A 25272-nucleotide genomic window follows, 5' to 3' on the forward strand; every position below is an offset into this window, starting at 1 on the left:
ATGGAAGCAGCCTACATGTCTGTCTAGAGAGGAATGGATAAAGAAGGTGTGGTACGTATATACATTGGACTACCACTCAGCCATAAAAAAGAATGAAATAATGCCATTTGCAGCAACAGGGATGCATCTAGAGATTATCACACTAAGTGAAGTAAGTCAGACAAAGACAAATATGATATTACTTATATGTGGAATCTAAAAAAAAAAGCGATACAAATGAACTTATTTACAAAACAGAAATAGACTCACAGACATAAAAAACAATCTTATGGTTACCAAAGGGGAAAGGTGGGGTGGGGGATAAATTAGGAGTTTGGGATTAACAGATACACACTATTGTATATAAAAATATGTATTTTATATTCAGAATACATATAATATATATATATATATCTGAATCACTTTGCTGTACCCTGAAACTAACACAACATTGTAAATCAATTATACTTCAATTAAAAAAAAAAAAGAATAAAATGTATAGTAACAGCTTCTAGTTTTTTTTTCAAAATTAGATTTATCTCCCGATCTGCAAGCAGCCTATTCCTGGTCCGTTTGACTTTGAGTTACTTGTTGATTCCATTGGTCCTATTTGCTGAATTTCTCTGTGACTCTTTGGTCTTCTTACCCCGACCCCCACACCTGTCTTACAATTACTTCTCATTTGACTTTACATGGTTTCCATGAGATAAAATCAGGGGAAGCACTTAGCACACTGTCTAGCACATAACATATATCTAGTAAATATGCCTTTTGGTTTAAGAGAAAGCTACTTCACAGTTTTGTTTAAAAATTGTTCTTATTTCTTTAATTAATTTTTTAAATGTGGAGAGGCGAATATGGCTTAGTTACTTTAAGAAGCCCGAGACCTGGGACATGGGGGAAAAACTGATGATAATGTGCTGTGGTGGTTTAATGAGTATCTCTGTGTTCTCTGTAAGGCACTTGCTTATGATAGTCTCTCAGTTTGAGAAAGATTACCGAGAGAGTTGGATGCCAAAATAATACTTCTCTACTAGGGAGTGAGGTAGGAACAATTTAGGGGAAAATGTAACTTGTACCAACTCCATGGGACTTTTACATTTCTCTTTGGCCAGCAGCAAAATACATTATGATGTAGTAAGATAGCTAAGCTTCATGAAAGGAGGCATATAGGCTTCAGTAAGGAGGACAATTTTTGGTTTCACCCTCAAGAGAAAGAGATGGGTCATAATTACAGATAACCTTTTCCTGAAGTTTGTGGAAGGTGACCATCTGAAAACTCGGTGTAGCTAGTTGAAAGTTGTGCTATTTTTCTGTCCTTCGCTGCCTTCCTCCCTCCATCCCAAGTGCTTGTTATTTTGTATAGCAATAAACTGAAACAACCTTTTAACATATCTTTAATGGTATTTTTGAAAATTATATTAAACTATTTGGAAACTGAAGGTTGTAGAGGCACAAGAATTTCTTTCATTTTCCAAATGACAGAATATAATTATTCAATATAATTATTGAATGGCACAGCTATTGAAATTGAATAACCAGTTACTTGACTGTTTTGCTTTTATGGGCTGTAGTTTATTGGTAAGAAATAAAACATATTTTTTGAAGAATAAAATAAATGTGTGTGGTGGAAACTCACTCTTCTATCTGATCATGAAAGCTTTAAGTGGAAAGATGTGGAAAGATGAAATACTCTCCAAACTACACCTGGATGCTATGGAAACCAAAAGGTGATATGCAAGATTAAGCACAGTTGAGAGGTGCTCAGTTTAACATCTGTCATCAGTTAGTTGGTAAAGGCATTGAGCCATTTATTGTTCTGAAGATGATCTTAAATGAGGAGGCATAGCTAAAGTGGTCAGTTACAGAGTATGGGATCAGTGAATTTAAGAGAAAAGAAAGCTGATAGGAGAAAACAAAAATGTAATAATAATAATAATAGCTAATATTTAGTGTTTGCTGTGCAGCAGGCAATGTGATAGACACTTAAATATATATTTTCAGATACTATCTTAGTAACCCTGTGAAGTGTAAACTGTTATTACACATATACGTATGCAAATAAAAAACTCTGCATAGCAAAATAAAACACCAAAAAAATTTTTTTTGTAGGAGGAAAATGAATCTTAATAAGGTGTACTTTGAAATTAACTCACAGGAGAGCCAGGATTCCTCCATCTCTTCATCTTGGAGTGAAACCAAAAGCTTGAGTTCAGAAACTGATTTTTAATCAGAATTGAAAAGGAAAGCGAATTCTAGTTTAAACAAGCTGCAAAAGCGTAGATTTGGGAAAACCAGGGATTTAGGGATTTTGCTAGTTCAATATAATTTTATGATATGATAGGGCTCCTGAAAAGTTATTGTAGTCACTAATTATTAGTTGGAGTATAGTGTCTCATACAAGAAAAGTCATAGCTCTAACATGCTAGTAAAATCACATTTTACTGTTTTACAGAAGGAGGGATGCCTTATTGGTTTTGAAATGGTGTTTGATATGGAGTGACTTTCAAGTATTTTTATCACTTTAACTTCCTTCTTCAATTAAAAATGAACATGGAAATGAATTTAAATAGCTATTAATATTTTCGAGAATTTTTGGACATTCCTTAGAATTAGAAATTCCATACATTATTAAGAAACACTCTGCCTATTACAGGTCTAGCAGTGTAAACTAAAATTAGGTTAGGTGCAAGATTGAGAATTTCTGTCCTTACTCTTCATATATGGATGCATTTCATGCTAGTAAAAACTGAAAGCCTGAAGTATAGTGTAAGACCTGTATTGCTTGTAACGTGGTTTATTTAGTTACTTATAAAGCTTTCATTTAAATTTTGGATTAAGTATACTTTTCCAGTTGACTGTGCAACATTAAAAAAAAATATTTAGGTTAAGCCACGAAGGAAAACCTCAGTAAATTCCAGAAAAGCTAAAACTAGACATGTCCAGTCTCTCACCATAACAGAAGTTTAAAATGCGCTACTCCAACCACTTGGAAAAATCAAACAGAAAATGTTCTTAAATCATATTGAATCAACCAGGGGATCAAGTATACAATAACTGATTATATAGCAAACTAAATACAGACTCAGGCAAAGACTGATATTGACCTTAGAAAATTGATTTTTGAAAAAGAAATGTACTCAACCTCAGATTTTAGTAAAACAACAAATAAAACCAACAAAATTAGTGCCTGGGAGAAAGGGAGGATATAAATAAGATGAAAGCAGAAACAGATGAACTGAAAAACAAACTGTAGAATTAAAAAAATCTAAGAGCTACTTCTTAAGGTTAAAAAACAAAGTAAATATCTGACTGATTTTATCAAGGAAAAGATAGAAAACCAAAGTAAGAAAGAATAAACAGGACATAAAAGCAGAAAAGAGATTTTTAGAATTATAAGAGAGTTCTACTTAGTAACCATAAGCCAATTTATTTGAAATCTCTCTGAAATGAATTAAATGCCCAAACTACTTTAAGAAGAAGAAAATCTGGGTAACCCAGAAAACCATGGAAGAAAAGTTCGAGGAATTTTCTCAAAAAATTGGTTCTGGGGCCAGATTGTTTTGCCAGTGAGTCTTTTCTAGCTTTCAAGGAACATATAATTCCTATGGTAAGAAATAGTTTATAAAAGATGGAAATATGCCCAATTAATGTTATGAATATCTTCACAATGGTTACTTCATGGGAGTGAGATTCTTTCAGGGGATTAGTTTTTTAGTTTCCACTGTAAGCACAGATTTTTCTTGAAATTAAGACAATTGAGGGAAAAAAAAAAAGCAAACCCAGAAATTAAAACCTTAGACAAAGATGTCTTTTGTATCTATTAATATATTTAGTAGTGTTACTAGTACTCTTTATTCCTTTGTATAGTTCCACATTTTGATCTGATATTCATGTAGATCCAAATTTTGATCTGATATTCTTTTCCTTCTGCCTAAAGCACATTTCTTTAAAAAGGTGCATGCCTTATAATGGATTTTTCTCAGCCTTTGTCTAAAAACATTTCCATAGTCATTTGGAAATATATTTTAACTGGATATAGAATTATTTATTTATTTATTTATTTATTTATGCTGAGTTGGGTCTTTGTTGCCGCACGTGGGCTTTCTCTAGTTGCAGTGAGTGGGGGCCACTCTTCCTTGCGGTGCGTGGGCTTCTCATTGCGGTGGCTTCTCTTGTTGCGAAGCAGGGGCTCCAGCGGTGCGGGCTGCAGTAGTTGTGGCTCTCGGGCTCTAGAGCGCAGGCTCAGCAGTTGTGGAGCACGGGCTTAGTTGCTCCGTGGCATGTGGGATCTTCCTGGACCAGGGCTTGAACCCGTGTCCCCTGCATTGGCAGGTGGATTCCTATCCACCGCACCACCAGGGAAGCCCTGGATATAGAATTTTAAGTTGACTTTTTCTCTTCTAGTACTTAGCAGTGTCACTACATTGACTTCTCATTTGCATAGTTTCCAATGAGAAGTCTTTGTTTTTCTGTACATAATGAGTCTTTTTCCTTACCTCTGTCAACTTTTAACATTTTTTCTTAATCAGTGGTTTTCAACAGTTTGATTATGATGATATTTCTAAGTGTGGTTTTCTTTGTTTATCTTTCCTGTATTCTGTTGAGCCTCTTTGTTCTGTGGGTTTATGGCTTGAAAAACGTTTGCCTATTATTTCTCTACATACTTTTTTCTATCACCTTCTTCCCTCTAGCTTTTAGACCCCAATTACATGTATATTAGATTGTTTGATATATTGCTACAAATTACTGGTGTTCCCCTTCTTTTCCTTTCTCCCTCCCTCCCTCCCTCCCTCCTTCCTTCCTTCCTTCCTCCCTTTCTCCCTTTCTGTTTTTTCTTTTTGTGCTTCATTTTGGATATTTTCTATTGTTGTGTTTTCAAATTAATTGTCCAATCTGCTATTAATCCCATCCAGTGTATTTTTCATTTCAGATCTTGTGTTTTTTATTTCTAGAAGTTTCATTTGGACTTAAAAAAAATCTTGCCCTTCTCACCTTAACATCGCCATGTCTTTCTCTGCCTTCTTGAGCATGTTGAGCATATTTATAGTAGCTCTTTTAATATCTTTGTCCGCTAAGTTCCGTCTGTCTGTTAGTTCTGTGTCTGTTTTTATTGATCTGTTAGTTTCTTGGTTGTAGGTCATATTTTCCTTCTAGTTTATATGCCTTGTAAATTTTCATTGGATGTCATTGTGAATTTTATGTTGCTGGGTGTTGGATTTTGTTGTATTCCTTTAAATAATGTTGGTCTAAGTTTGGCATGCAGTTAAATTTTTTGAAATCGCTTTGATGTTTTTTTGAGATTCACTTTGTTATGAGGAAGCTTTGGTAGGGTGGGTCCTGGGCAGCCTTATTTCCTTGAGCTAATTTAGAGTTGCTACTTTTTGAGGACTTTACTTAATGTTTCATGTATTATTAAAACCGTGTAACTCAGACTGGGACTTGAACGCATGCGGCCGGGACTTGAACCTGGCCAAAACTCTGTTTGGGACTCCAACCCACGGGCTTTTAATTAGAGTCACTCATCTGGTGTCTGGACTTACTGAGGCTCAGGTTCTTTATATCTCAGCACTGAAGGAATTCAGCGAGAGGCAAAGTGATAGGCAAGAAGTAGATTTATTAATATAGGACACTTGTAAGAGATGCAAGCGGGCAGGCAAGGGAGCTCTGCCCAGAGGATTAAGTGGGCTACAATTTTATAGTCAAAGGAAAGGGGGAGGGGAAAAGACTGCCTTCTTCGAGTAGACGTGGGGCTTACATCACTAGTTCCTCCTTCGTATCAGTCAGGAGAGTGTCTGACCTTATGAGGTCAAACTAGGATTATCATAGCACTTATTCAAGTCAGTAGAAGGGTGGTGACATTTTTCTTCCACCTAATGGCCTGGGGCATATCTTGTGCTTTATAGTTAAGCAAGCCTGCTTCATTCCACGACGTTCCAGTAGCTTTCTTGAGCGATCATTAACTTAACAGTGGTCTCCCAAAGTTTCCTAGGTTTCCCTCTCTATCTATAGTCCCTTACTGGGACTTCTACAACTACCTGTATAACTATCCTATTCTATTCGTATCATTATGAGGTCTTTTCACTCTACTTGGTGGGAATACAAATTATCTCTACCCTTGTATGAGTTTTGGGACTCCTTTGACCTATTTGTTTTTCATTGGTCCTTTCCCCAGTGTTAGGTAGTTTCCTCTCACAGATGACCTGTCAAAGACTTGAGGGGAGGCCTCTACAGATTTCCAGAGCCCTGTGTCTGCAGGTCCCTTCTCTCTGGTACGCTTTAACCAGATTCTGGCTGCTTTGGCTTCCCTGAACATTGTCAGTCTGTCTCCTCAACTCTCTGAGACTGCCAGGCTCTGTTGAAGTCCTCCCTCTCTACCCTGCATTCTGGAAACTGCTTCAAGGGTGTAAAGTGAGGCAGTTGTAGGTCTCACCTAATTTTTTCCCCCTTTTCTCAGGGATCCCACTCCTGCTTTGGCTGTTGTCCAATATCTGAAAGCTGTTGTTTATTTTATCCAGTTTTGGTTGTATAACCAGAAGGATTAATCAGATCCCTGTTACTCCATCATGGCTGTTTGTAGAAGTACTCGATTATCTTTTCCTTCTTTTCTGTGGGTTAAGATGTGGACCTAAATAAAAGAAGCCAAGAAATCATTTGGCTTGTTCTCAGTGTTTCAGGTGTTAGGCTTAACTGTAACTGAGGCAGAGGAGTCCCTAGTTGCCTATGGTCCAAACCCTTTGATAATAATAAACAGGCAATTTTGCCTGGTACATCCCTTCTCACTTTCATTCTCTGGAACCTATTGCAGTGGTAGGGTGGTTGATCAAGAATTATGGTATTCTGAATCTTGGTTAGGTACTACATAGTTTTAAAAAGTTCTTAATACTCTTACTTTCAACTGAATTAAGAGCTATTTTTACTTACTTTTTCTCAGCTGTTTCAATTTGCTATTACCTTTAATTTTATCAGTTTTTTTTTGGCTATGTTATTTGCTATTTAGTTATCTATCCGGTTGTCATTTTTCACTGGGTTGTATTTATTTCATCATGTGTTTTTCTGCATCACAGTAACCTTTAGGATCTTGGAAGGGTTTGATCTTTATTCATTATTATCTTTAGTTTTGTTCCTGCTTCTCTGTTCTTGCTTTCCTTTACCCAGAAATGAATGAGCAAATAAGTAACTGAATAGACATAGACAAATATATTCACACATATATACACACGTACATTTTCTCAATTCTAAGACTATTAATTGTGATATATACTATTGATTGAATATACTTTAAAGAAAGAAGAAACATTAAATTTATTTTTAAAATCCTTAGAAATTAACTGACAGAAGCATGCATTTATCCATACAGTTTCTATACCATCTTCTTTGGAATCGTAATACAAGAGTGAGTCTAATCCTTTTTCATACTGACATGCTGATTTTCCTCACCTGTTGCTGCTTTTCTATACATTATGATTGTCAGTGTAGTTTTGAGTCATATGGGAAATGTTTGGAATTTAACTGCTTTACTTTGTTGGCTAAATTCATGGTTTCAGTTTTTCTATAAACTGTGAATTAAATAACTTCTTTTTTGAGTCAGCTGGAAACTTTTGACAGATATCCAGCCCTTGGGTAATAGTACTTTGTAAAATGTAAATTGGTCACACCAGTGTCTCCCAGCTCTGCTAATTCTGTGATCTATTTTGAGGGACTGGGTAATTTCTACTGCTTTTAATTGCTCTTGCTTGTCTCGCAACAGACAATTTTTGCATCACAATAGCTTTTTATTTCAGTGCTTTCTGAAAACATTTTCAAGCAACAGTTAGGCTTTCAGATTTAACTTAAAATTCAAAGGCTTGTGAGTTTATCTATGCAGTAAATTCAGCTGTGGTGATATTTGGATAATCAGATACCTTCTGTGGGAAGGTGTTTACCATAGGTTTACACATGGGCAAGCAGTTACATACATCACAACTTACTCTTTTGCTTAACTACTGGTACATTTTTTGGACAATAATTCTGATACTTCTCCTAGTTTCAGAAATCTAAAAATATTATTTTAAGAAAAGCATTTTTAGAATTGAGAAAATATGATTTAGGAATTTAGTATACAATAGCAAGCATAAAGTCTATCAAGTATAGAATTATTTCATTAATTTTGAGGTGATCAGGTAGCAGTTAGAAAAATTAGTGTTGAACCTGTCTGTATGCAAATGTATGGTTAACTTTTTAAAAACTGGAAAACTAGTGAAACTATGCAAATAGTAACCCAAAGTAAGAAGACTCAAAAATTGACTAAAGGGGCTTCCCTGGTGGCGCAGTGGTTGGGAGTCTGCCTGCCGATGCGGGGGACACGGGTTCGAGCCCTGGTCTGGGAGGATCCCACATGCCGCGGAGCAACCGGGCCCGTGAGCCACAATTGCTGAGCCTGCGCGTCTGGAGCCTGCGCTCCGCAACAAGAGAGGCTGCGATAGTGAGAGGCCCGCGCACCGCGATGAAGGGTGGCCCCCGCTTGCCGCAACTAGAGAGAGCCCTCGCACAGAAACGAAGACCCAACACAGCCATAAATAAATAAATAAAATTAAATTAAAAAAAAAAAATTGACTAAAAAATTAAGTACATCTATATGAAAAAACCAGCACAAAATTAAAAAGAAAAATAACAAAATGGAAAATATTTACAAATTTGACCTTAAATCCTATCTAAAATAACTATGAATATTTTTAAAATATTTACAACACTAAGATTCCAGTAAGTACATTGATAAAGTCGTGTCTATTAGGTCAAAATAGAGTTTACATAGAGTAAACAAATGTAAGGAAAAGAGTTCAACCTCCTGGGTAATTAACTGAAACAATAGTGAATAACCTTTTTGTACTTATTGAATAACTGTAATAAATTAGGGAATGAAGTACTCATGCATTGTTTTGGAATTGGTACAGCTGGCCTCCATAAGTACCTTTTTGTACTTATTGAATAACTGTAATAAAGTAGGGAATGAAGTACTCATGCATTGTTTTGGTATTGGTACAGCTGGCCTTCATGGTTTTCTGATGAGAAATTCCCCTGTAGGTAATGCATTGTTTTTCTCTGGCTGCTTACAGGATTTTTTTCTTTGTGTTTAGTTTGAGAAACTTTATTATAATGTGTGTATGTTTGGATTTCTTTGGGTTTAACCTGTTTGCAGTTTGCTCAGCTTCTTGAATTTGTTAGTTTATGATTTTCACCAAATTTGAAAAACTGTCATCTGTTATTTCTTCAAATAATTTTTCAGCCCACATTTTTTCTTATCTTCTTCTGGGACTTTGATGATGTGAATGTTAGATCTTATGTAATTGTTCCACAGGTCCCTGAGGCTCCATTATTTTTTTCAATCTATTCTTTTTCTCTTTTTCATACTGGATGATTTCTATTGATTGATCTTTAAGTTCACTTTCTTTAAGATCGATTCTTTCTTCTGTTATCGACATTCTGCTCTTCAGACCATCCGTTGAATTTAATTTTGGCTATTGTATTTTTCAGTTCTAAAATTTCCATTGATTCTTGTCTATGTCTTCTGTTTCTTTGCTGTGACTTTGTTTTCCCATTTGTTTCAGTAGTGTTTATAATTGCATTTTGGTTCGTTTTACTGATAGCTGCTTTAAAATCATCGTTAGATAATTCAGACATGTTTGTCATCTCAGTACTGGTGTCTGTTAATTGTCTTTTCTCATTTAAGTTGAGATTTTTTTGTATATTGCTTTATTTTTTCATGAATATAGTTATAAAAACAAATTACGAGAATAAGAACAAAGAGGAAATAGAACCAATCTAGCTGTATAAACTCAATTTCTTTCTCTATAAAGTAGAAATAATATCTACTTCACAGATTTTTTTATAAAGACTACATGAGAACACATACATAAAATATCCATCTCAGTCCCTGGCATATAACAATGCTCAGAAAATATTAGTTAACTTTTCTTTTTTCTGATTGTAGTATTTTGAAATCATTACTGTCAACTAGTTGGCATTTTAAGGGAAGAGGTTCTTTAAAAGAAGTCTTAACCTTCCTTTCCTAACTAGTTCTCTAAATTGTAATTACTTAATACAAAGATCAGCATCTTCCTCATTACTGTCTTAGCTTTTTTGTTGGGGAATGGACCTTTTTGTTGTTAAACCTAGATTAGTTTTCTCCTTGTCCTAAGTCCTAGGTAATTCATCCACTTTCTTCTGTTCCTTAGAGACTCTTCTCTATCTCACTTATCCAGGGCAGAAGTGGAGTGATGTATTGGCAGCTCCCCCTTACTTGCCAGCATGATAAGTACACTTTCCCTTTTTTGCTTTTAGGATTTTACAGCTACGCTTTACGGGAAAGGTAGAAGGCGTAAGAGGTAGAGAAGGGGTGCTGGTCATGACAGAAATAAACACAGAGGTGTGACAAAGCTTAGGAAATCCTAATAACTTCTTAGAGTCATTGGTAGTCTCTGACTCTTGCTGAGTTGGTAACTGGATGCCCTATTTCAGGGGTCCCCAACCTCCGGGCTGCGGACCGGTACCAGTCCACGGCCTGTTAGAAACGAGGCCGCACAGCAGGAGGTGAGCGGCGGGGCGGGTGAGCGAGGGAAACTTCATCTGCCGCTCCCTATCACTCGCATTACCGCCTGAACCATCCCCCCCACCATCCGTGGAAAAATTGTCTTCCACAAAACCAGTCCCTGGTGCCAAAAAGGTTGGGGACTGCTGCCCTATTGGACCGATGCATCTTGATTTCTTTCTGCTTTCTCCTGAAACCTCTTTGACTTTCATGATGCAGAGTTTTTCCTGAGAAAGTGACATTTAAGCTAAAATTCTGAAAGATGAGTTAGGAGTTACTAGGTGAGAGCGGAAGAATGTGCAGGGAGACAGAACCAGCATATCTGAAGTTCTTGAAGTAATGAAGGAGCATATTGGAGGTACTAAAAGAATGTCAGTACAGAAATAAAAATGGTGTGGTATCGGCAAAGGGATAGATGCACAGATCATTGGAACAGAGTAGATAGTCCGGAAATAGGATCCACAGAAATATGGTCAGTTGATGTTTTTTTTTTAAAAGGGTAGAGTTAATATTTTATTGTCACTTATCAGATGGCAGTTAGGTATATAGTGTTTATACTTGACCTTTCCTTTCTGTAAATAAAAAAATTACAAGTTTTAAACAGCCAGTGGATATTTACTGGTCATGTCTTCAGAAAACATGATGAGATTAATTCATTAATGGTGGCTTCAAGGTTTTCCTTATTGACGCCAGAAAATTCACCCACTTTCTGTTCCTTTTTAAAAAACGGGAAGATTGCCATGCATTTGACTTCACACTCTGAAGCAACATCCTGACAGTCATCCACATCTACTTTGAGAAACACCACGTTGGAATACTTTTCAGAGAGAGAATGAAAGAAAGGCTTGATCATTTCGCAAGTCCCACACCATGTGGCTGAGAAGTCGACTACTAGGAGTTTCTCTCCTGCATTGTTCAAGGCCTCCTGAAAAGCATACTTTCTCTCAATCTGCTTCACCATTTTGGCTCCTGGGGTCTGATGAGCAACCTCACGGTGGAAGCAATGAAAGCGGATCCAAGGGGCTGGACAGAGCTTTGGCCAGTTGATATTTGACAAAGTTGCAAAAGCAATTCAGGAGAGAAACAGTGACCTTTTTAGTAAGTGGTGTTGGCTTTGCATTCATATGCAAAAAAAGAATCTTGATTTATACTTCACACCTTTGTATAACAATTAATTCAAAATGCATCATAGATCTAAATGTAAACTGTGAAACTGTAAAGTTCTTGGAAGAAGGCGTAAGGGAGAATATTTGTGACTTGAGGTTAGGCAAAGAATACTTAGATATGACACCAAAAGCATGATCCATTAAAGGAAAAAAATTGATAAATTGGACTTCATAGAAATTAAAAGCTTTTTGCTCTGTGAAAGACACTGTTAAGAGAATAAAAATACAAGCTACAAAGTGGGAGTAAATATTTGACTATCACATATCCAATAAAGGACTTATGTCAAGAATATATAAAGAAATCTCAAAACTCAAGAGTAAAGAAACAAACAACTAAGTTTAAAAATGGGCAAAAGACATAGACATTCCATCAAAGAGGATATAAGGTTGATAAATAAATACATGAAAAGATGTTCAAAATCATCATTTCTTTTAAAAATCATTTTCTTTTAAAATCAAAATCATTTCTTTTAAAAAAAGAAAATTTGGAATTTGCAGAAAAGTTGCAAAGGTAGTACAGGGTGAAATTTGTTAGTCTTTCCTTCTTTTTGATAACTCTGACACTTTTGAATAGTACTGGTCTGGTATTTTGTAGAATGTCCCTCAGTTGGGTTTGTCTGATGTTTTTCCGATGATTACACTTAGGCTATAGTGTTTTGGAAAGAATACTACAAGAGGTGAAGGACCCCTGTCTTTACATTATATCGCGGAGTACAGTATCAACATTATTATCACTGGTGGCGTGGTGGTGTTAACCTTAATGATTTTTTTTTTTACACTTTGGAAAACAGTTTGGTACTTTTTTATGGAGTTAAACATACAGTACCAAATAACCCAACAACCACCCTCTGGGTACTTACTCTAGAGGACAAAAACTTAATTTCACATAAAAATCTCTACACAAATGTTCGTAGCAGTTCTATTCATAATCACCCCGAACTAGAAACAACCTGATGTTTTTCTGATGGGTAAATAGATAAATGATGGTACATCCATACAGTGGATTACTATTCAGCAACAAAAAGGAATAAATTATTATTATTTTTTTTAATAAATTTATTTAATTTATTTTTGGCTGCATTGGGTCTTAGTTGCTGCGCGCAGGTTTTCTCTAGTTGCGGTGAGGGGAGGCTCCTCTTCGTTGCAGTGTGCGGGTTTCTCACTGTGGTGGCTTCTCTTGTTGCGGAGCACGGGCTCTAGGCGTGCGGGCTTCAGTAGTTGTGGCATGCAGGCTCAGTAGTTGTGGCTCACGGGCTCTAGAGCGCAGGCTCAGTAGTTGTGGCACACGGGCTTAGTTGCTCCGCGGCATGTGGGATCTTCTGGACCAGGGCTCGAACCCATGTCCCCTGCATTGGCAGGCGGGTTCTTAACCACTGTGCCACCAGGGAAGCCCAGGAATAAATTATTGATTCATGTGACAACTGGATGAAGTTTCTGTTGGGGTAATGGAACTTTCTGTATTGTGGTTGTGGTGGTGGTTACATGACTCTATATGTATTGCTAAAACTCATAGAACTGTACATGCAAAAAAGTTTCTTTTATTGTATGATAGTTTACAAAATGTAATTTTTAAAAAAGGAAGCTAAAGTAAAAAGAAAAAAGAGTGCATACCTGGAACACAGAGAACAATAGCAAAAATAGCAAAAATGGTACGACTGAAGAATGGAGAGTAACCACATCATTTAGTCCTTGTAGGACTTAATGGATTTTAAGCAGGGGAATGACCTGATCAAGACATTTTAAAAGAGAGGTTTATGAAACCTCTTTGATCTTCAGTGTGGAGAATGCATTGATGAGAGATAGATTGAAGATCTAAGAGGAAGAATAGAAAATAAGACATTTCTTGCATCTTTCCCACAAATTTTGTTAAAACCCAATTCCTGAGGTCTATTTTTGGTATTAGGATCTTGTGATGATAAGAATAATTATAATTACAAGCACTCCTTTTGACTTTTTTAATACAACGTATATTTTTGTACATTATACTCTGCTTTTCATATGAATAAATGAGACTCAGTTACCAACTAACATGATTTTGCCTAGTTGTGTCTATCCAATATTTTGGTTTCAAAAGTGTTACCATCTTAAAAAAAAATTACTTATGCAGTCCTTGGTATATTATTATACTTGTTCTTATTTTGTAAAAATGAGTAGAAGATTAAAGAAATTCAGCTGAGAATGATAACTATAAGTATGCTTATAAATTAAATATTAGTTAAGACCAAGATGAAAATTACAAATCTTTGGCTTCAGTCAGTGCTTATTGGATTAAAGAATATTAATCCAATATTATGTGTGAAGTAAGAGAACAGATTTTTAAGAAAATGTGGAAACGTAATTATATTGTTGACAACTGGTCAGGTGAAATTAGAGACATACATGTTTTTGAAAAACTTAATAGTATCCCCCTTTTATCTTTTCACACATTTTTGTTTTCATACAAATTTTCGGGAGTAGAGTATATATAAATATAATGAATTTCCTGCAATGCTAGTGTTGCTATAAGAAAATCTATTATGTCAAACTCATGAAACTGCCATTTTTTGAAGGCAAAAATATTAGAATGTTGGCAGTTTCGTGTGGTTGAACCTAATATTTTTTTCCCAGATTGATTACGTTCTTGTCTATAAGTTCTTGATTTAGAGAAGGGTATGTTTTATAGTTAATTTTCTAGGAGATATATCTTGGTTCTGGTTTTGTACAAAAGTCAAAAAAGATTCATTGATTCGCAAAGAGACAGCAAAAATGTGAATTAATGTTCTTTTTTTAAACATAAGTTTTACCCACAGAAGTAATTCTCCTTTTTGAAATGCTAACAAGATTGGTGAAACTAAAGTCCATCTTGAGCATTTCTACAGTCCTGGTTCTTTCCTGTTCTCTCTGTGGTTAATATTTGGTGTCTATCTTTTCAGATATTTTCAGTCCATTTATATTTATGTACTTACATACATATATCCACACATATCCACTGATTTATATACGTAAGTATACATATATACACACATATTTGTAGGAAATTTATAGTATTGTATGGATTATTTTTTGTAAGTGGTATATTTATATATTTTGGCAGTATGACTTTTTCACTCTCCAGCATGTTTAGATCTGTGTTTTGTTGTTGTTATTTTCAGTTTCTGCATTGTGTTTTGTACGATGGCTGTACCAGTTTTATTTGGGCCCTCAGGGTTTTTACTGCAGATTGTTTATAATTTTTTAAAACTACAAACAGTGGAGTCAGGAGTGTCCTGTATGTACTTTCTCATGCACCTGCATGATAGTTCCTTTAAGATAAAAAGAAGTGGAATTGCTGAACCATATGGTATATGCACTTTAAATGTTTTATAGGGAAATTTTCAAGTAGACAAAATAGAAGAGTGAACTTCTACTCGCCTTCAACAGTTATCATCCCGTGATCAATCTTGTTTTATCTGTACTTTCACTTACTTTATCCCTTCTCACATTTTTGAAACAAATCGAGATATCGTGTCATTTGCTCTGCAGATATTTCATGTGTTTCTGGAAAATATAAGGTCTTTTTTTTTTTTTAGAGAAAAACACAATCGTGGTACTATTATCACACTTGAAAATTAACAATAATTCTTTAGTATCATTAAATATTCAGTCAGTGTTCAAATTTTAAACTGTTTTAATGTCAGAAACATTTTCTTCCATATTTTTTTACTTGTTTGAGTTAGAATCCAGATGAGGTTTACAGTTTGATTGGTTGAGATACCTTTAAAAAAAAGTCTTTCAAACTATTTTTCCTCTTTTTCTCCCTCCCTCTCTTTCTCCCATCCCTTCTCTCTTTCTTTCACTCCATCTCCCTGATTCCCCTTTCTTTCTCTTGTCTCCAGCTTCCTTTCTTCCTCCCTCCCTCTTTCCTCCCCTCCCTCCCTCCCTCCTTCCTCCCCTCCCAACCTCCTTGTCTTTCTTTTTTAAATTTTGCAGTATATTGATTGAAGAGACTGGGTGGTTTGCCCTGCAGATTTTTTCCATACTCTAGCTCTTGCTTATTGCATCCCATGGCATTGTTTAACTTGTATTTTGTTCTCTGCATTTTCTGTAAATTTTTAGTTAGGTATGGAGGCTTGATGTGATTCAGGTTTGATTTCTTTTTGTTAAGACTGTTTTATAGAAAGTGTTGTCATTTTCTATAAGGAGGCACATATATATAGTGATGATACATGCAATTTTTTTTTAAGATTTTTTTTGATGTGGACCATTTTTAAAGTCTTCATTGAATTTGTTACAATATTGCTTCTGTTTTATGTTTTGGTTTTTTGGCCACGAGGCATGTAGGATCTTAGCCCCCCAGACCAGGGATCAAACCTGCACCCCCTACACTGGAAGGCGAGGTCCCAACCACTGCACAGCCAGGGAAGTCCCGATACACGCAGTTTTGATTTGGAAGATATTGCCAGATTGTCTTCCAGAACTGTTGTTTCAGTCTATACCTTTATCATTAAGTTTTTGAGAGTATCATTTCATACACTTGTGAACTGTTACCATCTAGCTTTCAAATTTTTTGGAAAATGTCTTCTTAGTCTTTAATATTTAATTCACTAATTACTAGTAAGGTGGTTTTTTTTCATATTTTTTATTTTTTAGGGTTATTTGTATTTTTTCTAATGGGAATTGCCTATTCACAGTATGCTTTGTTTCTTTTCCTGTTGGTTGTTGAACATTTTTCTTATTGATTTGTAGAATTTCTTTAGGTCTTTTGATTACTCATCCTTTTTTTTTTTTCCTGTTTTTATGATGCCAAATATTTTCTCTTAGGTTTTTACTAGTCTTTCATTTTGATTATATTGTCCTTTGGTATACAGAAATTATACCAGTCAGATCAATCAGTCTTTTCCTTTATGACTTATGTGTACTTTTTAGTTTGTGTGAAAAAGGATTCTTTGCCTAGAGGCATAAAAATATTCACTTACATTTTTTTAATTATGAAGAACACGTAACATAAAAATTGCCATCTTAACCATTTTTAAGTGTACAATTGAGTAGTATTAAGTACATTCACCTTGTGCAACTGATCTCCAGAACTTTTTCATCTTGCAAAACTGCAACTTTATACCCATTAAACAACAATAACTTGAGATTAAGTTTTCATGTTTAGGTATTTTATCCTCTGACTTTTTTTTTCTTTTTCTTTCTTTTTTTTTACTTTTGATATCTGGTAGGATAAATAAAACTGGTTTGTTGTTTTTCATAATTCTCTTTGTTATTTAAATATATATGTATATGCATATACATGTCTTTTCTCTACGTTTTTAATATACTTCGTAAGAGGCATGAAAAATTCTGCTAGGATATTATCTGGATTTATATATTAATTTGAGGAAAATTAATATTTTTATTAGGTATATTGACTGTTTCTCCATTCAAACTCAAAAGTTTTATTCTTTTGGAAACTTAGTTTTCTACTAGAAGACCTTACTCATATTCCACAGAATTCTTTATTCCTAGGTAATTTTTATTTTTGTTTCTTCTAGGACGGAGTGATTCTGATTTTTTTTTAAAAATTGTAGTCCGTCTGTTCCCAGTTCTGATTTCCCCTTTCTCTCCTTTATTTTATTTTACATTTTCACAGCATTTGTCACCTTGTAGCAGATTTGATAATTTACCTATTTATTATGTGTGTTGTTATTACCTATCTTCCTTACCCTCTCCCCAAATCTAGAATGTAATTTCTACAAGGACAGGGATCTGTCTTTGAGTTTTATTTTCCCTTTGAGTTTTATAAGGATAGGTATTCACGTTATATGTAAATAATGACTTTTGGGGAGTCTTTTCCTTTCTAGCATTAATATATTTTTTTCCTTAATTTATTGCATTGGGTAAGCCTTCCAGTACTATGTTGAATAGTACATGTGATTTCGCACATTATTAACTTGTTCTTAACATACATGAGAATGCATCTGTTACTTTATTCATAGGTATAATGTTTACCATTGGTTTCTGATAGGTTTTAACAAAGTAGGGAAGTTCATTTTTTGTTCTTACCTTGCCAAGAGTTTTTATTTTTGGATTTTGAATTTTATCAGTGGGAAAAGGCACATAAATAATCTCTTGGGGAGTTTTCACCATTTGTAGATGATACCACCAAGAGGCAGGAGAGTTGAACATATAGTGGTTGCTAAGAAACAGAAACTGAGGAGACCTTTTGGCCGTCTTACAGGGGTGGAGAGACTGTTGGAGTTCAGGGTTACCAAGGCATCTAGAGCTTGAATGACCAAGATGGTGAAGAGAAAATAAGCATAGAGAAGTGAGCCAAAAGTCTGAACCATGTTTCCACCAGAATTTGTTGAAGATTAGTAAACTGCACAAGCCAATAGGCAGAAAAGTTGAGCTGAAGGTGGCTACTAAGAGGCTGAGAAGCTAAGCAGAATTTTCAGCAGTCTCATGGTACTAAAGAGAGGAGTTCTGGTACATATCTGAGGCTTTCAGTTGAGATCTCTAAATAACTATATCCTAACAGTAAGGGTGAACCAGAGAAGGAGACCAGGTCTTTTTTTTTAAAAATTGAAGTATAGTTGATGTATAATGTTACATCACAGGTGTACAATATAGTGATTCATAATTTTTAAAGGTTATACTCCATTTGTAGTTATTATAAAATATTGGCTATATTCCCTGTGTTGTACAATATATCGTTGTAGCTTATTTTATACATAATAGTTGTGCCTCTTGATTCCATACCCCTGTGTTGCCCCTCCCCTTTCCCTCTCCCCACTGGTAACCACTAATTTGTTCTCTATATCTGTGTGTCTGCTGCTTTTTTGTTATATTCACTAGTTTGTTGTATTTTTTAGATTCCACATATAAGTGTTATCATACAGTATTTGTCTTCCTGTGTCTGACTCATTTCACTTAGCATAATACCCTCTAAGTTCATCCATGTTGCTGCAAATGGCAAAATTTCATTCTTTTTTATGGCGGAGTAGTATTCCATTGTGTGTGTGTGTGTGTGTGTGTGTGTGTATATACACATATACCACATCTTCTTTATTCATTTATCTCTTGATAGACACCGAGGTTGCTTCCGTATCTTGGCTATTGTAAATAATGCTGCTATGAACATTGGGGTACGTGTTCATAAGTCTTAATATGATTGAAAATTGTCTTCAAATTAGCTTAATCTCTGATTGGATTAGCTCCTGTTGCCTACCAGAAACTAAAGAAAATCTTCTATTGAAAAAGATAATATCAGTCACAGCCTCTACAGTTTTTGTTATGCAATATCTGACATTCAATCTCCAGATTCCAGGCATGCCAAAAGTCATGAACAAGAGAAAAACAGATATAGAAACACATGATCAAATGTGGACTTCAGTGCCACTTCCTTCACCCCTCTTTTGTTTCAGACAAGAAATCTATCATTTGAATTGTTTTTCCCCTATAGGTAAAGGATCATTTCTCTCTCGCCGTTTTCATAACATTTTCTTTGTCTTCAGTTTTCAGAAGTTTAACTGTGAACTGTCCTGGTATGGATTGCTTTGGGCTTATGCTGTTTAGGATTCACTTAGCTTCTGGAATCTGTAAGTTTGTGTGTTTTGCCAAGTTTGAGAAGTTACAAGTTTTTGTTTCTTAGAGGACTTTTTCAGTCTTACCCTCTTTCTTCTCTCTTTTTGGGACTCAGATGACATGGAAGATAAATTGTTTTGTTTTAAAGGTTTTTAAAAAATTATTATTTAAAAAAAATTAATTAGTTAATTAATTAATTTTTGGCTGCATTGGGTCTTCATTGCTGCATGCGGGCTTTTCTCTAGTTGGGGTGAGCAAGGGCTATTCTTTGTTGCGGTGCACAGGCTTCTCATTGCGGTGGCTTCTCTTGTTGCGGAGCACAGGCTTTAGGTGCGTGGGCTTCAGTAGTTGTGGCTCGCGGGCTCTAGAGCACAGGCTCAGTAGTTGTGGTGCACGGGCTTAGTTGCTCCACAGCATGTGGGATCTTCCCAGACCAGGGCTTGAACCTGCGTCCCCTGCCTTGGGAGGCGGATTCTTAACCACTGCACCTGGGAAGTCCCGGAAGATAAGTCTTTTGTTGTAGTCCCACAGGACCCCAAGGCTCTGTTTATTTGTTTTAAGTTTTTTCTCTCTGTTGTTCGGATTGGGTAGTTTCTATTGTTCTGTCTTCCAGTTCAGTGATTCTTCCCTCTGTCCTCTCCATTCTACTGTAGTTCTCATCTGTTGAGCTTTTGTTTCAGTTTTTATATTTTTTCAGTTCTGAAATCTTTTTTTTTTTGGTGTATTTTTTCTTTGTTGAGGCTCCCTATTTTTTTGTTTATTTGTTTCAAGCATGTGCATAACTGCTCTTTGAGACATTTTTATAATGGCCACTTCAAACATTATGTCAGGAGGGGTGCCATCAGGGTTTTAATCCAGGATCTACCTCTCAGTAACTTTATGAATCCGGGCAACCTCTGGGGTTTTTATCTGTAATTTAATCTCTAGGTACCTCACTTTTCACATGTGTAAAATGGGATTAATAACAGTAATTAGTGACAGTAACTGCTTCACAGAATTATGGTAAGGGTAGAGTTAATATGTATAATATGTTTATAGCATTAGCTAAGCACATAATATATGTTCAGTAAATATTACTTAATAGTAAAAAAAAAAATCCTCATCAGATAATCTTACCATCTCCCTCATCTTGGTATTGGCTTCTGTGGATTGTCTTTTTTCATTCAGTTTGACATATTTCTTGTTATGATGAGTGTTATGAGAGTTCTTATTACGATGAGTGATTTTTATTTGATACCTGGACATTTTGGGTATTATGTTCTGAGACTCAGGATCTTATTTAAACATTCTGATGTAGCTGACTTCTTCTGGCACTGCTCCAACATGGGAAAGAGGGGAGTGCTCTGTCACATTACTGCGCAGAGGGGATAGAAGTCCAAGTTCCTCACTCTGCCTCTGTTGACTGTCAAGTTGGTGGGAGATTCCTCATTGCTGCTTGTCAGGGATGGGAGTTCTGGCCTCCACTGACTTTTCCTTGGCTGGGAAGGCAGGTGTGCCTCAGTACACACCTGTACTGAGGGGGAGGGGAGGGCCTTTTTACTGTTGGGCAGTGGTGAAAGGCCCAACTCCACTAGGCCTCTTCTGACACCAGCCTACACCAGGAAGGGGGAAGTACACCTTCTTACTGCCAGGTGACATGTAAGCTCTCCATGTGGTCTTCACTGACACCAAGGGGAAGGAGGTCTCATTATCACCTGGTAGGGACCAACTCCCAAATGGCCTTCTCTGACACCACCGTGGTGGGGAGTATGGGGTGCCGTGTTACAGTTTGGCAGAGGTGGAAGTCTAGGCACACTTGACCTTTGCTGGTGGCGCTGGTGCCACAGTTTTGTTTTGTTTTATGGTGTTTGTCTGGGTATAACAGCTTTTTGTCTAGATTGTTTCTTTCCTGATCTTTTGGCTGGGAGAACAGGATTTTGTTTTGTTTCTTTGGTTTTTTGGAGGGTCTGGGCCTATTGGTATTTCTAGGTTGCCAGCTTCTTCAACTCCAAGTCTAGAATATATAGGGCACAGAAGACAACCCATAGAACTCACCACCATGTTGTTTTCCTTAGATCTGGTGATTTCTACCTGATCTGCTTTCTTCTCTCCACCTTTAGAGTCGTCTTATGTTTGTTATATATGTTGTCCAGGACTTTTAGTTTTACTTAGTGAGAAGAATAGGGAAAAATGTATCTATTCCACCTTCCCAGAAGTGGAAGTCCTCAAGTACTTTAAATTCTTAATTATTTAGTTTTCATTATAATTAATATTACCTTTTAGTCTGCTTGCCATATGCTTGACTGGGTAGAATTTTATCAGTGTGCCTCACTTATAGGGCTTTAAATTTTTTTTTAAATGAAAGTATGGCTCACCATCTAGAAGTAGAAGTTTTAGAATTAATCTTTTAGTGTTAATTATTTTGGAGAAAGAGCAATAATTTTCTATATCCCATTTTATTAAAAATATATACATAAAACCTCTAGTTTTTGTTTGCTTCAAGAGAATGTCCCAGGGTAGCTTATGTATTAATTATGAATATCTTAGTGAATTAAGAATACTGCTTTAAATATATTAAATTTATTTACTGCCACCACCCTCACCCCCACCCCTACTCTCATTTTCTAGAGTAGATTGTATTAATTTCATGTGATTGATCCAAGTAGCTATGACTGACTGTAATACTGTTTTCCTGATTTCAGGTTCTCTTTACAACTGCGTCAGAGGTTGAATTAATATGCTAAGAAATCACTAAGTACTGTTCTGAGGGGTTTTGAAATAAATGGGGTAAGTTTAATATCCTCTTAAATACTACTTGGATTTTTATAGTGAGTTCCTGATTTCGGCCCGTATGTGCCAGACATGAAGCTGGACGCATCAAGCGGGAAGAATATCTTCACTTTGATTTTGGTCTTTGCTTGTAGTGCTTTTCAGTTTTCTTTTGGATCAGGAGCCCCTTGGAGGGTTTACTTAAAGCTGTAGTCACTTTTCACAAACATTCACAGATGTTCAGAGAGTTCGAGGACCTTCTGAAGTCCCCCAGAGTTCATAGGCCTTGGGTCAACCATCTCCTCTATAGTTTTTGAGACTTTTTTACGTGCTTTGTTGCTCTTTTAAATATCACAACGACCCTGAGAATTAGTGGCTTGTATTCATATTTAACAATGAAGAAACTGCTGCTCAAAGTGGTGTGTGATTTATCTGGTTATGTAGCTGTCAAACATGAGTCTAGAACTGAAGACTTTCCTAAACTGTGACAGTTTCTCAGGGGGGCATCAACATTTTCTAAGGTTCTTGATACTTAATGTCAAAGTGCTTCCTAATAAGGTACTGTCACCTTTTCCTTACTCTCAGCAAATGAGCATGCCTTTTTCACCACATTATCACATTGAGTTTTTCCCCACCCCAGTGTTTGCTAAACTGATATATATACAATAATATTTAATTTCTTTGTTTGTATTAGGGTCCTCTATCCATTTATCCATCAGTCTGACCAGTTTTTATATCATTATGTATAAAACTTAATGTATTAAGAATACTAATTTTGTCATTTTTTTACAAATACTTTTACCCTTTTTATTTGCCTTTTAATTTTATATGATTTCTTTTTTATGTATAGAAGTTTAGAAAATAAGTATGTATTCAGATTTCTTCTAATTTTTTCTCTTTTCTTTTTTTAGTGTAGAAATATCCAAAGATTTGACACACTTAAGTGAATGCAGACACACACATATACTTAGACTTTTTAAAATTTTAAAAACATAATGGGAATCTAAAAGAAAAGAAAAGGAATGTCATTTAAGTTGCAATTATTTGACTTCTTTTTGTCATATGTTTATTGGCTGTTGGTCTTCTATCATTTAAGAAATTTTTTAACCATTTTTTTAATTGAAGTATAGTTAATTTACAGTGTTGTGTTAGCTTCAGGTGTACAGCAAATTGATTCAGTTATATATATATTCAGTTATATTCAGATATATATATATACACACACATATACACTTTTTCAGATTCTATTCCACTATAAGTTATTACAAGACATTGAGTATAGTTCCCTGTGCTATACAGTAGGTCCTTGGTGTTTATCTATTTTCTATATAGTAGTATATATCTGTTAATTCCAAACTTCTAATTTACCCCCCCAACCTGCTATACCCTCTAGTAACCATAAGTTTGTTTTCTATGTCTGAGTCTGTTTCTGCTTTGTAAATAAGTTCATTTATATCATTTTTTTAGATTCCACATATAAGTGATATCATATGGTATTTGTCTTTCTCTGTCTGACTTACTTCACTTAGTATGATCTCTAGGTTCATCCATGTTGCTGCAAATGGCATTATTTTGTTCTTTTTTTATGGCTGAGTAGTATTCCATTGTGTATATGTACCACATCTTCTTTTAGTATTCCACTGTATATATGTACCACATCTTCTTTATCCATTCCTCCACTGATGGGCATTTAGGTTGCTTCCAGGTCTTGGCTATTGTAAACAGTGCTGCAGTGAACATTGGGGTGCATGTATCTTTTTGAATTAGAGTTTTGTCCAGGAGTGGGATTGCAGGATCATATGGTAACTCTATTTTTAGTTTTTTAAGGAACCCCCATACTGTTCTCTATAGTTGCTGTGCCAGTTTACATTCCCACCAACAGTGTAGGAGGGTTCCCTTTTCTCCACACCCTCTCCAACATTTGTTATTTGTAGACTTTTTAATGTTTAATAGTGGCCATTCTGACTAGTGTGAGGTGATACCTCATTGTGGTTTTAATTTGCAGTTCTATAATAATTAGCAATATCGAGCTTCTTTTCATACACCTGTTGGCCATCTGCATAAATATTTTTTGTTTAATCTTTCAGAATTTTTATAATTATGCTATGTAGAAATCTAACTTTTTTCTCTTATATTAGTTAATTCTTTCTGATAGCATTTATTGAATGTTTCTTTTCTTGCCCACTGTTTGAAGTCTACCTTTATCATATATAAGATTCCCATATATACTTATATTTGTCTGTCTGTATAATGTTCTTTTGATCTCCTTTTATATTGCTATGTATTTATCATACTCTTTTTTTTTTTAATAAATTTATTTATTTTATTTATTTATTTTTGGCTGCGTTGGGTCTTTGTTGCTGTGTGCGGGCTTTCTCTAGTTGCGGCGAGCGGGGGCTACTCTTTGTTGCGGTGCACGGGCTTCTCATTGCAGTGGCTTCTCTTGTTGCCGAGCACGGGCTCTAGGCACGCGGCCTTCAGTAGTTGTGGCACGCGGGCTCTAGAGCGCAGCCTCAGTAGTTGTGGCGCATGGGCTTAGTTGCTCCGCGGCATGTGGGATCTTCCCGGACGAGGGCTCAGACCCGTGTCCCCTGCATTGGCAGGCGGATTCTTAACCACCGTGCCACCAGGGAAGCCCTATCATACTCTTTTAATGTTATATTATTTAATGTAACTTTTAAGTTTTCTCTCACTTACTTTTTTTTTTGGTAGTAATTCTTACAGACTTACTTTAGAATATATTCATCAAGTTAAAAAAATAAGGATATGAAGGATTTTGATTAGAATTGCATTGGGTTAAAGATTCATTTGGGGGAAAAAATTGATACCTCTTTATTATCTATACTTATGCACCTTGTGGAATCTTCTCTGTCTCTGTACTCTTGGGGACTTTGCTTATGTTCTCTGGCTCCCAGGGGTCTTTTCCTGGCCTTCTCATTAGAAAGCTGAAGTTTCTTTCTCTCAGAGTCTTGGTGTTCCCCCCTCCCCCTGCACCTCACTGTTGCACAGTTATACCCCATTGAGGCCCTCCTGGGTTGAAAGGGTAAGGGGAAAAAAAGGAGAAGTGAGGAGCTCCCCCGCTCCAATACTCTTCATACAATGCTGGCTCCTTTTTCTAGTTCCTTAGGAGGTTGGGGCCAGTTTTCTCTTAGGCTTTTAGGTTTCCTGCCTCAGTAGTATAGCTTTATAACTTGGACTGTCTTCAGAGCGGGTCAGAAGAGAAAGAAAAGAAAAGGAACTGGAAACCTCACCACCAAACGTATACACTTTCCAGCTTGCAGATGC

General features: G+C 35.9%; 2 protein-coding genes across 9 annotated transcripts in view; one reads left to right on the forward strand and one right to left on the reverse strand.

Annotated features, from left to right (window-relative positions):
* The window catches only part of NCOA1 (nuclear receptor coactivator 1), a 333798-nt gene that overhangs the window by 143895 nt on the left and 164631 nt on the right, over positions 1-25272 (forward strand). The window contains exon 3 of one of the 8 annotated variants that reach the window (XM_061168795.1): positions 21921-22005. The exons of the other annotated variants lie outside the window; for them this stretch is intronic. The gene's annotated coding sequence lies outside the window, so the exon portion shown is untranslated. The remainder of the gene's footprint in view (positions 1-21920; positions 22006-25272) is intronic. 8 annotated transcript variants of the gene reach the window in all.
* Positions 11169-11507, reverse strand: LOC133104936 (thioredoxin-like). Its single transcript, XM_061210862.1, has one exon. The coding sequence runs from the start codon at positions 11505-11507 to the stop codon at positions 11169-11171; it is 339 nt and encodes a 112-aa protein (XP_061066845.1).

Source organism: Eubalaena glacialis, chromosome 14, assembly GCF_028564815.1.
Source record: "Eubalaena glacialis isolate mEubGla1 chromosome 14, mEubGla1.1.hap2.+ XY, whole genome shotgun sequence".
NCBI lineage: Eukaryota > Metazoa > Chordata > Mammalia > Artiodactyla > Balaenidae > Eubalaena > Eubalaena glacialis.